The following is a 19,301-nucleotide window of genomic DNA, read 5'->3' on the forward strand; positions in this document are numbered from 1 at the left end:
CGTATTGCGACAAAACTCACTGTTGTAATTAATCAATCATTGAACGTCCCTTATAATATTTTGTCTATTAATAAGTTCATTATTTAAGCAACACCCAGTTTGTCAGATCAATCACGAAGTTATTAAAATTAAAAAGTTAAGACTGAAATTGGCTTCAGTTGTGACGTCCACATAATTGATTGCCTAAAAGGGAAGCAGACGAACCGTAACTGATTTTGACATTAATAATATATTTTGTCCATCATTTTCGTTGCATAATTTCATTTCGTTTCAAGAAGTTGACAATTTAAGACGTTGGCTGTTTGTCACCGAAAGTGGTTAATTTCTACGTTTTATTTTCAGTCCTTGTCTTTCTTGTGTTTTTGTTGTTTGGACGTTTGAGAAATAGAGAAATATGGGCAAGAATAATAATATGCAAGTGATTTTCGAAGCTCATGAAGAAGCGGAAAAGGGACATATTAGAAAAAAGAAAAAAGGGTCAGTAGATTGTTTTTGTTTCTTGTCTTCATTATTAAAATTTACGAATCAAAGGGTTGTAGGAATATTATATTTTCTAAAAACTTTGATTATCTCAAGGTGACTGAATTCTGATCGATCTCACTTAACACGTAAACATGAATCAGATAAAATGTATAAAATTCTTAATTGGTAAAATATAATTCATTCTCAACGCCAATTACAAATGCGGCTTTTTGTTATACCTATGTGAAAGTGTAACAATTAGGCAGTTCATGTTTAACCGTTCTGGTATATGATATTCATCTCTGACTGATATTAATGATATTATACTATACGTTATTTTTAATGACATACACGATTTTTAAGCTGGCAAACTGATATATACGTTAACAAAGAATAGGACAAGTTGAAACAAAAGAGTATGGATTTCCTGAACTACAATTATATATATGAGTATTTTTTTTTTTTTTTTTTTTTTTTTTTGAAAATTTCTTGATATCTAGAGATTAACTATCCGTCTGTTATTGAGGCAAGCCTCCCAACAGCCTATCTCTGATTTGATTTGTTAATTCGCCTAACAAGCAGAATAATTATCGTTTTTGAGTAGTTGTAAAATATGTCTGTATCTTACCATGCAATACATAAATCAACTGCAGCTTACTATAGGCTAAAATCTTATCTAAGATATCATATTTTAGAACTAAATTCCATAACTTTTATTCTATGATATCAGTTTTAACGTGAATATTATCAATTTATTTTATTTAAAAAATGGTAATTGTAATAAGTAAATTATCAGCGGAAACAGAAAAAAGTATACATATTGAACTTTAAATGCTAAATTTCGTTTTTGAAATATTTAGGGACGCGTAGTATTTTTACGTGAAATTATCAAATATTTGATCAATGAATGTTGAGTTTGATGCCACAAAAAATGTCACATATCGTTGACAAAAATGTATTGAAAACATATATTGAAAAACATCGCCAAATATCATTTATATACAAAACATTTGGATCTATACTGCCAGTAGTGTTAGTTCTCTCAGTTAGTCTTAGTTTTAAATATAACAACATGGCTGTAACTGTGATTGAGGGTCTTTACTGTTAAAATTTTATAATCGATTCCCGTTTGTTTTAAAAAGGATAAAATATTTTCAAATTTTTAAGCAATCTTTTCAGTGATTGCAGGCAGTTAAAATTAAGTACGAGTTGCTTGTCAGGTTGATCTTATTTCTCCAGATGATACTTACAACTTCCCCCCCCCCCCCACCCACTACGAACACATCTGTTACCTTACTTATTAACACAAACTGGATTTAGGTTCTTAGACGATTGTCATTTACATAGAATATATGAAGTTATCAGTGTATGGTAGTTTTGTAATGAAACTGATTTGTTTGTTTTGATATCAAATCCTCATTTTCGTTAGTATTAACACGACCAGGAATCCAGCAAAATATAATATGGCATTTTCATAGATAGTACATAAACCCTGGTAGCATATTCTGAACTGATTGCAAAACAGGAAATGAGTCGCACAAGATAATAAACTAGTTTTCAGTAAATTTCGATAAAATTTAGTGCGATGCTTTTGTCTCTGCCGCAAGTACTGTTGCACCATTTGGCAAATACAATTTTGATCGATGTGTACACAGCCTACCTTTAAATCATCTTTTGATCCGTCAGTATATATAGAAAGATCATTCCTTGTATGTCGAAATGATTTTATTATAATATTTGAATCAAAATACATTAGGCACGATTTCTATATTAGCAATAATTATGTATTAATAAGTATGAATTCATTTCCTGGAATTGCACTTATTGTTCTTTCAGAACGAAAAGTTTTCATGTGCAAAACTATGGTTAAAGTCATGTTATATGCTTTAAATCTTATAATTATTATCATGATTATGTAAATATATTTTTGGTTGATAAGTTTCCTTCAATATTGTCAAAATTTCTTAGCTGGATTGTCATGTAAACTCGTGCGTACGCAATTCATGTTACTGGTGAAGAACTTGATTTTTATGTTTGTTCTATAGTTTTGTCGTCACAAAATGATTTATTTTCAAATATACAGTTTAAATCTATGCAAAATAACTCTCTTTTATCAAAAGTTTTGAACCATTGTCCAGTTCAAGAAACGTTGTTTGTTTAATTTAATATCCTGTTGCATTCTTGACTGAACTAAAAATTAATGGCGTTATAAGTAGTTCTAGTTCTCATAGTTTAAAGATATTATGAATTCAATGTTTCTCAGAAATTCATTATAGGACTCCTGTTTAACCTTAAGCCTGCTGGCGGCAAGTCCTTTACCTTTGCGTCCAGTGCAGACCAAGATCAGCCTGCACATCCTCTGCACTGTTCGCTATTCAGTCATTCAGTCAGTAAATTTTCAGTGAACGTTCCTTTGAATAATAAGTGGTGCTGCCCCAAATAATTGGTGGACCAGTCCATTTCAGAAATTAAGCAGGGTAAAGGTTACATGTATTGAATCTGCCATAAAATTGATCCTTGTAGTAACCATTATAATTTCGTATGTAATTCTTATATATAATATTTGGGCGACAGCGTCGACTTTAATATCTTATTCCCAAAAAAATTTGCTAAAAGTATAATAAAAACCGCATTTTTTGCAAACTGTTAACAATATCTTATTTTGAGTTGACACTTTTATGTATCCCATTATATTGCTTTTTTACTTTTATTTTGACTTCTATTACAGTTTTAATCAAATCGTGAAAGAGATGTAACATTTAAAAGGTTAAAATTTAAATATTAAGCTGTTGAGATTTCAGTCACGCATTTCTTTGTTCCCCAGTTATAGTTTCCTGGAAGGTCAATAGAATTACATCGAGTACTAATAAAATGGGGACATACTGTGAGAAAAAAAATCTTCAGTATATAAGAACTCTCCTTTAAACTTACAATTTGTTTTGTCGTGTTTTTGTTGTTGTTGTTTTTTTTTTCTAAGTACCCAAAACATGATGTTTTCAACTAAATGTTGTTACTTTTTTTATTGTAACGAAGATATTAATCAGTAAAATTGTTGTCCTGAGTGATATATTATTAGTAACTTGTTACTTTTAGCAGTGGTATCTTAAGAAAGAAGAAGCAATCGAATTTCAAGTCTTCATGAGATAATTAAAGAAGCAGATCTATCAATTTTCCTTAAAAAACAAGAACCGTCAAAATGCCTAATTTGTCATTTTCCTAATTTCATTTTAAGAATGTTTCATATATCATATGGCTTGCTCAGTAAATATTGTAAACAAATATTTTGCAACTCGAAATAAATGTAACAACCTACATGATATGTTAACTGACACTTTTAGTAACGTAGAAGATAACGTAAGTGATACCTCTGATATAGCAATGTTGATAAAAACAAAATCAAGTTTTTCATTCTAAAAAATATTGTTTTCGTGAAAGCTAAACCACTTTCGTAATCATTTCAATAAATAGGGGATGATTTACACTAAACAGTGATCTACAGCAAGGAATTCCATTACGCTTTTGCCATTTCAAATGTGATGAATGTCGGACACATAAACGTCATCTTCAAAACAACAGCTCTGTTCTATTCACATTTACTAACACTTAGGGCATATATCAAAACAAAAAGCAATTTTTTTATACGCAGTTATATTAATATCTCCTTTTTATAGTTCATTTGTATTCACAAACTAGCTGCGAAATCTTTATATGGTAACATGTGGCTGGTGGTGACAGGTCAATGTTGTGCGAAAGCTGAACAAAAAACAACTGAAAATGGTTTGCCGAAGGTCATTCCAACATTTCATATGTAAACATTCTGTTAAAAATAGATGACATTTCGAGCAGTCAGATGTTGCAAAGCATAAAAGATTTGTAGTGATAATATGAATTTGGTAAAACAGATTATGAGAAATGTACGATATTGTAAGGTGTAAATGGCAGAATTATACCTTGGTTTACCAAAACAGAAAATGATTCTGACCACATTCTTGCAGAAGGCCAACCAACGTAATGGTTAATGGATAATCATTTAATTGGTCATTAAAGATATGAAAGTTTTTATCCTTCGATAATAGGAAATTTCGCCAACGTGCACATTTTTCTTACAGTGCGTAAATATACAGTATTTGAATGATGTAAACGGGCACATTATGTAGAAAAAAATATAAATGATATGAGCCGCGCCATGAGAAAACCAACATAGTGGGTTTGCGACCAGCATGGATCCAGACCAGCCTGCGCATCCGCGCAGTCTGGTCAGGCTCCATGCTGTTCGGTTTTATAATCTATTGGAACTGGAGAAACTGTTAGCGAACAGCATGGATCCTGGCCAGACTGCGCGGATGCGCAGGCTGGTCTGGATCCATGCTGGTCGCAAAGCCACTATGTTGGTTTTCTCATGGCGCGGCTCATATATGCTTTAGATGCGCAGTTACTGCCTGATTTCTTACATCCTACATGTCACCTGAAGTATGAATGTTTTTTGAAGATACCTTCTGATTATATCACTGAAGTGTATTTTCATAAAAATCCTTGTGTAACTAGAGCTATCACTAAAGGTGATGAATGTACCCCCCGCATGCACTGACACAGTACATTGCAATTTGACGCACACAAGATTGCATAATTATGTGGACTGTATGTATATAGACTGTATGTATACAGTATAGTAACAAAAAACAAAGTCCCATAACTATGCAGAATATTTATCTAAAAGAATGTAACATGCTCCATGCACAACTAGGGTTGGTACTGATCACTTGTGTGAAGTTTCATTAAATTGTGTGTAAGGGTTTGGTAGATTAGGCATGCACAAGATTGCATATGCAGACTGTATGTACATAGTATGTTAACAAGAAACAAAGTCCCATAACTCTGCAATTTTTGTCGCTGAAAGAACCTAACATGCCCCATGCACAACTACTGTTGTTACTGATCACTTGTGTGAAGTTTCATTAAATTGTGTCAAGGGGATGAGGAGAGATGGTGCGCACAAGATTGTGTCTATGTATATAGTATAGTAACAAAAGAACAAAGTCCCATAACTCTGCAAATTTGTTTTCTAAAAGAACCTAACATGCCCCATGCACAACTACTGTTGGTACTGATCACTTGTGTGAAGTTTCATTAAATTGTGTCAAGGGGATGAGGAGAGATGGTGCGCACAAGATTGTGTCTATGTATATAGTATAGTAACAAAAAACAAAGTCCCATAACTCTGCAAATTTTTTTTCTGAAAGAACCTAACATGCCCCATGCACAACTACTGTTGGTACTGATCACTTGTGTGAAGTTTCATTAAATTCTGTCAAGGGGATAAGGAGATATGGTGCGCACAAGATTGCGTCTACGGACAGACGGACAGACAGACAGACAGACAACCTGAAACCAGTATACCCCCCCCCCCCCCCCTTACAACTTTGTTGTCGGGGGGTACAATAATATGTGGATTTGATTTTCATTTTGCATGTAAATGTTGCTGTTATGCTACCTAAAACGCATTGACAGAGTAATCTAACAACAAAATGGGACGACTTTGCCCTTAAACTGCTGAAACAACCTAATGATAAATTAAAAAAAGACTTATTTTCATCCCTTGCAGAAATTAATTTAAAAAAAAACGGTTTAAGAACATGTGGACCAAACTATATCTACGACAAGGTGTATATCAAACATAAACTTAACGTCTTCAGTCTCCTTGATTTTCAATGTCACCATTCTTCATCGCTATAAACAACGCCATCAATGCATTCGTTGTAAAGCTGTCCACACTTGTCTTTTTTTATTTTTGTTTTGTTTTCTTTTCCTTGTTATGTTTCCCCGTAAGGTGATAGTAGTAATATATGAGAGACCATTGTTTTGGACTTGTCCCCATTGCCAGTAAGTGACACGAACTAACTTGAACGCAAGAAATTCTTGCTTGTTGGACGACACAAGGACAACAATTTTCGTCACGTTTATCTTGATGATATACAAAATAATACACAACCTTATCATTTACAAAAGTTATGAATGTAGATGAAAAAGAGAAAAAGATATTTCTGACAGATCGTGAAAACTAGTGACAAAGTTTGAAAGTTCAAGGTGGTCTGCTACCAATATTATTTTAGCTATTATTTCTTAAACATCTGGGTTTTTTTCCCAAAATGTCTTTCTAACAATAAAAGTCGTATCTAACCAAAGAGGAAGAAGCTGTCAGTCTCTTCATTCAAGTCAGAATTTCTATTGTTTCAACCATCTGTCACTAATTGGGACCTCTCACGTTGTTTTTATTTTTAAAGTTTATTATGTATCAAAATAAATGGAGTTTTAATTGTTTTTATATATTTGATATATATAGTGAAACTATTTAAAAGACAAATAGTGTTGATGATCTGGTGAACCAAACAGTATACTTCGCTTGTATTTATTCTGTTATTATTTGAAAACAAAACATTTCTTTTTTCGCAGTAGGTATTTATACTTAATGATTCTTTCACAAGTTTCTGTCAGCCGTTTTATTTTTGGGCAAATATTTTGTTTGTTTCTGACTTGCAATTCAGAACAGAACATGTGGTTTAATATTGGATACACTTGTTTATGCCAAAGTCAACGTCAGAATGTCACGTACGCGAAAACAGCTGATCACATATGACACATCAAAACGGCTTTAGACGACATATACAAAACTATGATGTTTTTGATACAAATACTATTTTGTAATACAACGGTTTCACAACGACCCTTGTATAAATATATCTCGTTCGTCATGTTGGGGAGTTTGTATATCATTATGGCGTATAAAACTGTAGAATATGGTTGCAGCAAAGTTATTTACCCTGATTTATTGTTTGTTGACTAACACATAAAAGTACTGTTTAAAGTGTTTCATTTTGATAACGTACTTGGCGCTTCTGAGAGCTTTTCCGCGTCTTTTACAGACTACAGAGCATTTCATACGTTTTAAAGGCAACCTAAGACTTACATTATCACTCTAGCCCACTTCCCCCACGGGGCGGCATACAGTAATCGGACCTTCCATCTGTCCAATCAATAACTGGAGAACGCTTAGGTAAAGGAACTTCAAACTTGGTAAGCATGTTGATCTTTTATTTTGAGGTCGATTCCATAAGGATCAAGATCGACAGGATCAGGACAACAGTTTAAGCTAAAGAATAAATTTGGCCTACAAGCCACAGACGTCATAGGATGATTACCTATATCAAGTAGATGGCATTTGCTATGTTGGGGACCTGTAGGTCAAAGGGCAAGGGCATAGTGTACGCGACACTAGAAAGGGGACAGGCCATCATGGGGGACGTACGTGTTTTACAAACAACTCCTGTTATATATTAAATTTCCGTAGAAATGCACATACGTTTTTAGTTGTATCCCTCTACATTAGCATTTTGTCTGTAATGTGTAACGTTATAAAATCAAAGCCCTGACAGTGCTTATTGAGTGATATTTCAACCGATACACCTGAAGAATCAACATTTCATTGTGCATAGACCGGTCTTGATTTGAACAATGTTGGTAGAGGTCCACTAGACAATGCTACATGCCAAATGTCTAAGCTCTGTGCATTGTGTTTCAAGACAAGAAGATGTTTAAAGGTTTTCCCTATACAACTCTATGTAAAACTAAGTTTGTCCCCAGGGTGGGGCCAATTTCAACCGTAACCATAACCCGAAACCCTAACCTAATCCTAACCCTCACCTTAGAGCGGAGTGATTCCGAATATTTCGAATGTGAATATAAAGTTCATAATTATTCTAGAATCCGTTGCTGCTTGTTTTTGTTGTTTAAAACAGTAGTCCTCAGTTGCTCACACACTCACACAATACCAAGATTATAAAAATAAATATGGGACTATTTTGTACACGGCCAGAATATTTGTGTGATGCGGCCACATAGAAACATATATAGCGACTGATTTATGAAATATAACCAATAGAAACGGGTCTTCCAAAGCAGATAGTTTCCTCCAAGAGCCACTGCCGCCATAAATGAACATAGATTGTTCAATAGCGCGGAAAGAAACAAACAGAGAATTTTTTTTTAATAAGGCGAAAAAGAGCAATGTTTCTTCGTCTCACAAACAAGAGAAAAATGAAGAGCAACACACTGTTTTTGATTAAGCTATCCTTGTTTTTCAACAAGGTTGTCAATTTTGCCACCCACAGACATGTCTTGTCCTCAGCAGCCGGTCAAAACTTTCGAGTTTTTATTAAAAGTGGACTGATGCATTAACGACTCATCCGCTCTTGCTACGGTAATTATCTGTCCAATTTAGCTAATAAAACATTTTAGAAAGTTATCATCTCACATGAAATACAAACACAGTGTTCAGTGGCCTGAGAAAATACTCTTTGCTGCAGCTGAGTATAGTTAAGTGGTCAGTGACCGGAGAAAATGTTCTTTGCCGCAGCTGAGTATAGTTTTTCTGAAGAAAAGATGCTTAATCGGTGTTCAAAAATAGTTTTTAGCCAGTGCTTTAGCAACTGGCCATAGCTTTAAATCAACTTCCAAGTTTCAATCTCGCGTCGTTTGAGTTTTCCTTCTGTTTCATTGATTTTGGAAATATTCGGAATTTTAGCTTACTTTCATTGTAAAATCCTATTTTAAATCCGTATCGATCAAGCAGAAGTTAAGTTTAGAATAAGGATAAAATTTACTCCTTTCAATACACCACATCACAAGCGGAAGTTAAGTTAAGAATTAAGCTACAACTAACTAACGTCTTGTAAGACATCATTCCACATATCGGAAGTTCCGTTTAGAATATTGATACAACAACTCCTTTAAAGACATCAAATCATATAGCGGAAGCTAAGTTTCAAATTATGATACAATTAACTCCTTCCAAGACGTCATATCAAATTGCGGAGGTTACGTTCAGAAGCAGAATAAATCAACTCCGTGAAAACGTCACATCACATGGCGGAAGTTACGCTAAGCATTCGGTTATAATTAACACCTTACAAGACGTTATATCACAAAGCGGAAGTAACCTTACAAGACGTTATAGTTATGTTTAGAATTAGGATACAATTAACTCCTGTAAGACATTATATTTGCTGGAAGGTAGGGTCTAAACACACATAACATTTAAAGATCATCACCCATTCAATGCCAAAATGTACAAGGTGGGTGACTTTAAAAAAGCTGATATCAAGCATAGTTGAGTGACCTCTTATTTCTTTGACCTATGTTAAGAATTATTATACCCAGCTTCAGGTAAATGTATTATATGCGAGCACTGACCTCTGGTTACATTTCATTTACATTTTTGAAATATTTTATTACCTACATCGAACAGACAACAGAGAGTAAATTAATTTATCAGTCCACTGTTAATAAGACATCGTTTATCTTTGCTAGACATATACCTAGGTGGCGAAGTTGACAGTCTAGTTTAAATAAATCTTTTTAATGGACGTTCATTCAGTTTGCATCCTTTTCATTAGATGATGAGTCATAAGCTCATCAGTCCATTTTTAATAAAATCTTGCATGTCTTTATGAATAAGATATGTATTAACAATGTTTAGACTTTGAAACTAACTTTGTAAGGCATCTTTTGATTGGATGATATCGCATGAACAAAAGGTCAATGAAATGCTGTTGTGTTTTCAGTCTTTTATGAGAAGTGTTGTTTTTTTTAAATACTATTTAAAGAGCTAATCAATATGTACAACGTTGTTGCTGACTCAGAGCTGATTACGTGGGTGTGTAGAGCAATTATGCTTTTCTATCGATGAAATACTGTTATTTCTTCTTGTAATATTTCACACCATCAATAATTTGAGCTGCGCCATGAGAAAACCAACACAGTGCATTTGCGACCAGCATGGATCCAGACCAGTCTGCGCATCCGCGCATTCTGGTCAGGATCCATGGTATTCGCTAACGGTTTCTCTAATTGTAATAGGCTTTGAAAGCGAACAGCATGGATCCTGACCAGACTGCGCGAATGCGCTGGCTGGTCTGGATCCATGCTGTTCGCAAATGCACTGTGTTGGTTTTCTCATGGCGCGGCTCATTTAATTTGCCTAACTTCATAAGGTACTACCATATCCGTCGGAATATTAGTTCCTTCATATTCAAAATAAAATGAAATATTAAATGGTTATATGTATTACTACGCAGTTTTTTAATATAGGGTATTTGGTTGATTAGTTTAAGCTCCAAATAAAGTGTCATTTTGAAAAAGTGTTCATTGATTGGGGTTGGGGGTGGGGGAGAGGGGGTGCGGGTTCAGTTTTATAGGTGAATAAAGTTGTTGTTCGCTCAATATGGTAATTTATTATCATGGAAGTAGACACAGAATATCTTGGTTTATGGGTTGTTCTAAAATGAGCCGATTATCTCTTTTATACTTAGTTTTTGTTTGATCCAGCATTAAGTCTTGAGTGCCATGATCTAACTAAAACATTTGCGAATTAACTGCCGACAAAATTCTGTATTAACGAGTAGAAATCATTTCAAAGAACAAAAATCTGATCATTGTTTAGAGATTATTATCGTTTATAATAACTGTTTAGTAACCACTGCTTCAAAATTTACTAAACCTACATCGCATTTGACTTTCGAATTCAGGAAATTGTGTCAAGTTATATAAATAAAGCCAGGATCGGCTGAGGCTGGTCCATAGCTTCTAGGCTTACAACGATTTGAAAATTATCCAAGGCTTCCAGCATTATCATATATATAACTTTTTACATACTTCGCTCTTTTTACTTTACATGTAATGATATCATTACACCACGTAGCGTGTTCAAAGGACATAATAAACGAAACATGGGTTGTAGCCCATATTTTTGTGAAAAATTTAATTTACTGCTCTAGATTTTCTTTGTACCTTGAAATATCGAAAATTGGATTAATATCGAAAGGTAGGAATATTTATTGACATGGCCCAGTGCGATAATGTTGTTTAGCTAAAACATCATGGTGAAAATCAGTAAATAGGAGTAATTTTGAGGCTCGGATTAATTTTTACAGAAATTACAAAGACACATTTTTGGAAGGTTCTCATCCGGCCAAATCTCAGGTCATTTGGTTCCAATTATATTTCATATTCTTAAATTTGGGCGGATAACATTGGCGCCGCATTAGATGACGGATTTATCGTTTTTGAATGTGTTAGCACTATTAAAATGTATATAAAGTTTTATTTATAACACATGGTATGATAGAATGTCGACGTTTCAAGTGTACGGCACGGAAATCATTTCTTAAAAAAAATGTTTATACCGTCGTTAGAATAAAACAATCTCTGGTCCGTGATGAGCCTCTGTCAGTTTTATGAAGGGATATCGTAACATGAATTGTAAAATTATTACTTATAGTTTCTTATGTGTACTAATTAATAATTTATGAAACAAAACATTCTCGCTTTAAAGAGTTAAATATAGCTCATAACAGATTCATGAATGAATGTTTACGTTAGTTCATTATAATTTTTAATACTTTTTGTCATCAGTGTCATTACGTTTTATGTGGCACACGTCTGTTTCGTACTTGGCAACATTTGTGCCACTGAATTATTAACTTTCTTCTTTTACACTATCGTATTAGTCGTCTTTCTATATATTTCAAAGGATCAATAATTGAGCCGCACCATGAGAAAACCAACATATTGCGTTTAAGACCAGCATCCGCGCAGTCTGGTCAGGATCCATGCTGTTCGCTTTCAAAACCTGTTGCAATTAGAGAAACCGTTAGCGAACAGCATGGATCCTGACCAGACTGCGCGGATGCTGGTCGCAAACGCACTATGTTGGTTTTCTCATGGTGCGGCTCAATTTATGTACCATTATAACAATCGGCAAATTCCGTATTTTCCGTATACGAGTTCGGCATTCTCCGGGAGTTTTTTTACGGAAAATCATGCGCACGTTGAACAATAAAAATTTACGTCTGAAAAATGCCAAATTGCCTGAACGAGGATACTTTATTGCCTGAAAATTGTCATAACGGGTTCAGTACCTTAAGATACGTCTTGGGAGGAAAAGTGTACCATTTTCGAACCACCAGTTTTTTGATCTTCTGACCTTTTCTGAGCAGCCGTTTTTGCTAATCGTAGCGTTTATGATTATGTTTTATCGTTCTCCCGGCAGCATTTCTACCATACAATCGCCTTAGCTACAAAGCAAACAGGGAATTTATAGCCAAAATGAATGTCGAACATGTAAAAAAATACTTGTACCGTTTTAACGATGGGGCGGTAAAAAATTTACGCGTAGCAATGTACAGAACATAGAACGGTTTAAGAAGTTTATCAAATCTAAAACAACAACTGTTCGGAAAAAGATGAAAACGCGTTTTTAATTATTTTATCAATAAAGATCTATCCGTGCGTTTAGTCTTTCTCCGTTACTGAAAAGGAGCGTCGATGCTTTTAATTGAAAGAATCCATCATTTTCAAGGTAATTTAATGATATGCGCACGTTTTTGTGTATAATTTCCTTGAATCACACTAAAAACTGTATCCTTTTTTTTCATTAGTTAAAATTTATCAGAGTTAATAACTGAATATTTTTTTTTACATTAAAACTACTGAAATCAAAAATATGTTGAAGATATTTGTAAGATGCTACGCTATCAGTATTTTCTTTGACTGTGACTCACCTTCTGTAGATCTGGAGCGCCTGTATAAATTACAGATACCAGTATCTACCGGATTCAAGCAATTTGAAAGAAAAGAATCTTAAATGTTTTTATTTTGTTACCATGGTAATACTAACCATAACCTTTAAACTGTATATTATACATACTCTACACTAAATGCTTGCGGACATGCAATAATCTGCGTATTTTTTGCCGTGCTCTGCAATTGATAATCACCTCCAGACATGCGCAGAAGACCGCTTCAACCCTGCAGTGAGCAGCATCGATTTTCTTTTCCATATCTGACAATAGTTCGAATAGAACTTAGAAACATATATGACAGTGGTATGGACGAAGTAGTCCCAGTTTAAATTCATGTTACTTCCGGTATTTGGATTCTCGTTTATGTGTTTAAGTAAATTATTCAGAAAACCACAAGCAATTAGTAAGTCACAATAAAAACATTGTTTTGTTTTCTTCTCAAACATGCTTTAGCAAACTTGTCAAATCATTGTGTATTCTCATACGCACATTGGTGACACCCCTCGAACAAGTGTCGTTTCCCCCCCCCCCCCCTTTACTATGACCAGCTACATAAAAGCAACGTATGAGCCACCAAAAATAGAGCGGTGACAAAATGTGAGTTATGATATAACTGTCACTGTTTTGACAGGTTATTCCATTTATTCGTCAATCTTTGTATACCTTTGACAACCGCAGTTTTTATACAACTATAAAGCCAGTTGTCAACGCAAAATGTTTCCAGTTTGTCAGAAAAAGAAAGCAAGATTCGTTTTTCGAACTTGTACATGCGCGTTTGACTTTTTCTATATACCATTAGGAAAGAAGTGGAAAAGTGTATGAAGGAATAGTTATGATATAAAAGAATGTTGTAAGAATGGTGTCTAAGATTTTACAATATTTAGAGGACAAAAAACAAAAAGCCAAACATTTCTTTTGTGAAGGGAAAAATTAAACACAAAGTGCAATAGTGTTGTATTCCATTACGACTTTAAAGTCAAAACATTTAAATTAATCTAGACAATAGTGATATATTTGAATGTTAAAGGATTTCGTTTTTTTTTTACTTGTGTTGGACATTTAAAAATATCCGGAAAGAAAGTATAATTGCTAACTGCTCAATTGAATTTCGTTTTCACTGTGGCGAGAGATTGTGTACGATTAAGGAGAAACAGAACAATTAGATGTGTAACATGAAAGAGCGAAAAGATTCAGTGGAAAGTAACAATAATGATAGCCATAGCCAGCAACCTTCTTTTAATTCTAGTATAGTTCATCCTAGACACAAACGAAACAGGTTGGTAAATATAAGATTAACAGATTTATTTTTGCTCATTTGCTCATTGTTTCTGTGTTACTGTGCGATTTTTTAATCCTATTTCATGTGCACAAAATTTGAAAAGTGAAAATATTCTCAAAACTTTTGAGACAATTTGTGTTTATATGATAAAGATTTATACTGAACGGAACCTAGACTACAGTGTTACAGTCTTTATTTCGGTCATGAATGTCGTGTTTGCAATGGTTGTTTAAACTTAAATTTTGCTGACGAACTGTTATATATTTTTTGTAAACGCTTTTCATTAGATTGCATGTTTGCTGTATGACACAAGTACGTTTCTTATGTCATAACTTTAAAAGGAGTGTGGTCATTTTTCTTTTTTTTTTTTTTTCAATATTTTTTTTCTTTTAAAACGAAGAATTTTATTGGTCTTATTCCGGAAATAGATACCACCGCGAAATTACTCATCTTTTCTTGATGACTCACCTTCACCCGTCCCATTGGGCAAGCGGTAAATCTTGCTTTACGTCTGCATCAAAGCATCCGCAAACTGGTAATGTTAGTTAATACTTGCCAAAAAAAAATACAACACGTATTATTTTCATTGTGCACAGTAGTTTTCACCGGAATAATACGAGTCGTAATGTAATGTAATTTTTTCTTTTGAACAACAACTGCTAACGTAGAATTATAATGATACAATTATAGAATTCTACAATACTTTTACATGAAAACAACTTGTTGCTTGTTAGTAATTGTCTAATTTGGCATGTATATAATTATGAAACCCATAATTCCATTAGACTACGCATGCGCCGTGTTGGATTTCGGCATTACCCGGCAAAAATACGTAATCACACGATAACTGACGATCCGCTTCCTTAAAAATGAGTACGCTGATAGTGTAATAAACGTTTTCCGTTTAATTCTACCTATTACAATTATGTTGTGTTTTTTTTTTCTTCGATTCTATGACATTTTGTCATTCGTGGTTTTCACAAAATAAACTTTTGTTGATCAGAAATGTGATCAAACACTTGCTGTAATATACTTGCATATGTATTCTGAAAACTCTCGTCATTTATAAGGGCCGTGTTGTATTTTGGCATATAATATATAAAAAAAATTGTAATTCAAAAATCTACATGTATGACCTTGTAAAAATTTCACTTATGACTGCGTCCGTGAACCAGTTCTCTGTAAAAAGTTACCGCTTCTTTTCTCATTTGTCAACATAATTCTTTATGAGGAGAAATAATAACATAAATAGTATGATAATTTATTCTTTTTTTGTTGGTGGATTGTATTTTGATAATACCATACTGCTTTCTGTTGCATCAATAGTAATTATTTGCTCTTTTCTTTTTGTTTCATATGTATATATTTTCAAAACAAATTGTTGTTTGTCAAACTTACAGACATAATATGATGTATATCATGTGGTGTGCAATACATTTTTTTTTTCGAAAGAATTTTGTCTGACACAGATGGTTTACAGTAATGAATGGCAAAATATGAAAAAAAATATCTGTCAGCCAAAAACACTTGCACCTTCTTTAATTAAATCGTTGATTATGAATTACTTAACCTTAACGCAATTCTTCATTATGAAGACTTAAATGGTTGTCAGGTTATATGCAAAAAGGCACCTGTGAATTTTAAAGCACAAAGGAGGTTGTAATTTTTATAGCAAAAAGTGATATCGTTTCCGCTGCACTTTGCTTGAGCTAATTAGTGAAAAACATTAATTGAAATTTGATAGCCTTAGAGCACTCAGCTGTATCATAAAACGCTTATTTTTAACAATCAAAAAGCAACAGGAAAAGTATGAGAAAAAGGGCTTCTGTATGACATAATAGGGTTATTATTTCAGTAGCTCAATCTGGGATTCTGTATTCGGCCCGAGTGGATTTGCCAGATCGGATCTCACGAGGCGCACCGAGTGTGATCCGTCCTTGCAAAATGCACGAGACAGAAAAGTTTTTGATTTTTGAACGGTGATTGTATATAGTACAAATAATAATATTTTCTTTGTTTATGGAGTCGGACACTCTTTGGTTCCTAAAGGGACTTGATCAAGGGATATTGAAATGTTGAACGTTACCCTACAGTCTGTATTATTATCACCTGCTCGTTGAGCATTATTTAGAAATGCGTATTTCGTGAATTTCAAAATTTTAGGAAAACTTAAGAAAGCTTGAATAAGTATTTGACTGATATAAACAATGCTATAAAGTCTTAAGTTAAAAAAAAAAGACATAATGACATAAATGTGCACTCTTGTTACACCTTATAATCTACCATTAGGACAGGCAAAAATTAGGTTGAAGCCTATGGACATATGATGTCTACAGCAAAACTGACAGTAAATTAATTATAACTGTATATGAAATGTGCATACATATGGACAATTAATGTATAAAAAGCATTTTGACGGGCTACATTGTAAATGCATGAACGTAATTATAGGTCACGACCCCTGAAATGTTGTTAAAACGTATAAACATAAGCAATCTTGCCTCCAGTATGTGTACTGTAATAGTGTAAGAGGTATTCATTTGTAAAGATAGAGTTTGAAACATGCTACCATTTTTGACGTTGACGTGCAAAGGTGAATGTGCGCTATATCGTAGAGCCCTAGATCTATTTATATGTAATGCATACCGTGGAAATAAAAATATAAAAATAAATATGCTACATGTAAAACATGCGACGTGTAGAATAACGCAAACAACAGTTTAAATTTTATCTAAATAAAAAATAGCAGCCCGCATCTGATCCATTTTTTGCTGCCAACAGCTTGGGTGATCATAAGATGTTTACGATTTTCCTAAAATTCTGATATAGGTGTGTTGAATTAGTACTACGCAACGTGTATAATTGTGTTGCCGCACTCGCTAAAACTACGACATCATGAGAATTTTACGAAAATTTCTGTGTTATGTTCTGTTCTGTTTTATTAGAAGTCCTTCCAAAGGAAATAAATTTTCAGCTGACATTTTTACATGTATACATGTCAACAAATAGGCTAGCCACCTGTCGCACGCTGCAGATATATAGCATTATATTCCGGTACACTGTTATGCAATTAGGCACGAAATTATCGTGAAATATTGATTTTTTCTACTTTCAGGATGAAGAAACGTATGTCAACATTATTACACACGCATGTGGCGCTTATCATCCTAACTGCTTGTGCAACACTTGATGCATGTTGTGTTATTGGTCAAATTATATCTGATATTTTAATTATGAAAGGTAAGTCAGCTGTTCGAAGCGGCAAATGCCGCGAGACATTCCCTGTGTCACATAGCTCAGCTGATATTTTTCAATCTGTACTGAGTTTTTATATTAAAACACGGGCAACATGTTAAATACTAGTACACAAACTTCTGATACTGTTTTGGCTCAAGCTAATGGTTGTTTACTAAGGACCTGTTTAACGTATTTCTTGTAACTAGTTCAATCAAGAAAATGAAAATCATTTTTTCATTGTGTCATGTTTACAACTTTGAACAGAATAATAAACGCTGAAAGTGCAATATAAAGCAATGGTTTGGTTTGATTTGCGTATTCTTGTACTTTAGGCTAACGAATACATGAAAATGCACCCTCGTTTTTTGTTGTTTGTTTCGGGATATGAGTAAGTCCAAGCTAGAAGTTGACCAATATTTTGTCCTGTGGTTCGCGGTCAGACACAACATAAATCGCCTGTGAATACAGGCTAATGTGTTTTTTTAAAATAGAGGTCAGAAGTCAAAGGTCAGGTAACGTGTGTGACAGCTGAACAAACTGCAGTGACATTAAAACGTTCTCATTTTGTTTTGATTAATATACATGTACACAAATGTGAATGCCAGACTGACCTAATGCGAGAAATGAACTTAAAATGTAGTTTTATATACTTTATATAGAATGTACTTTTAAAGAAATGCCTCTCCTATTTTGCTTTAGTAGCACACATGTATTTAAATTATGCTGTAAAATGACTGTTTTATCATTTTGTTTGCAGTTAATAGATTTAGCATGATTTAGTAATATTAAACATACTGGAAAGGCAAACTATTGGTGAACTACTTATTGGACTTTTTTACGTTGCTAAATTCAAAAATGGCGTGTCAAAAATGTTGAAATGACGTAACAGGCAAAAACAAAATACGTCAACTTAGATATAAACATGACTTAAATATCTAAAACATATCTACCGGACTCTTTATTCATAACAACAACGGCCATAAATATGATTCAGAAATGGCCATAAATATGATTCAGAGGAAAGATTTATATTAAGTTTCAGTCTACACAACATATCCGCCTTGCATCACTTGTTTTATATAACATTGGTGCAGTGAAATTCAGCAGAAAAAAACTGTGTTACATATGTCAAGTTAAATATTACACCTGTCCAACTTCATGTTTTCTTACGCATCTGATCTCAAAACATATTAAATGGCCTGCGCTTTTTGCCAAATACAACAGTCAAGTTCCTTTTTTAATTGTCTATACTGTGACACATTGCAAAAATCTCGCCCTTATGTATTCGAGAGAAGATAGTTTTCCAAGTTCAAGTTTCAAGTTTATTGAATAAGCTGGGCCTCTTAGAGGCATCAGTCACATAAAACAATAATCACATAAAACAATAATACAATGAACATTTCTGATAATAACATGTGAAATGATATGTTGAAATACCCAATGAAATGCACAGGATAAAATGATACTAAATGTTATACAATCAGAAAGTATCATTTACCCAGTATACGTGTTATTAACGGCTGATTTAACGCTGACATCGTTGTCATCATCGTCAAACAGGATAACTTACTATACACAGATCAGCAATTATAGCCTAACTTACCTTTTGTTAATTTGTAAGTTTTCTAATGCATTTCAAGTATTTTCACGACTTAAGGTGTACGATCGTGTTATTTAAGGTAATGGAC

The 19,301-nt window shown here is 33.7% G+C and overlaps 1 protein-coding gene across 2 annotated transcripts in view; it reads left to right on the forward strand.

Moving 5' to 3' along the window:
* The first annotated feature begins 264 nt into the window (after positions 1–264).
* Positions 265–19,301, forward strand: part of LOC123536084 (uncharacterized) — a 30,001-nt gene continuing 10,964 nt past the window's right edge. Inside the window, exons 1-2 of one of the 2 annotated variants that reach the window (XM_045318898.2) lie at positions 265–477; positions 17,492–17,616. In XM_045318898.2, coding sequence (XP_045174833.1) covers positions 395–477; positions 17,492–17,616 — 208 coding nt within the window. In that variant the 5' untranslated portion in view covers positions 265–394. Of the gene's footprint in view, positions 478–13,816; positions 14,374–17,491; positions 17,617–19,301 lie in introns of those variants that run through there. The other variant, XM_045318896.2, reaches the window with a different exon arrangement.

This window comes from Mercenaria mercenaria, chromosome 17 (assembly GCF_021730395.1).
Source record: "Mercenaria mercenaria strain notata chromosome 17, MADL_Memer_1, whole genome shotgun sequence".
NCBI classification, from domain to species: domain Eukaryota; kingdom Metazoa; phylum Mollusca; class Bivalvia; order Venerida; family Veneridae; genus Mercenaria; species Mercenaria mercenaria.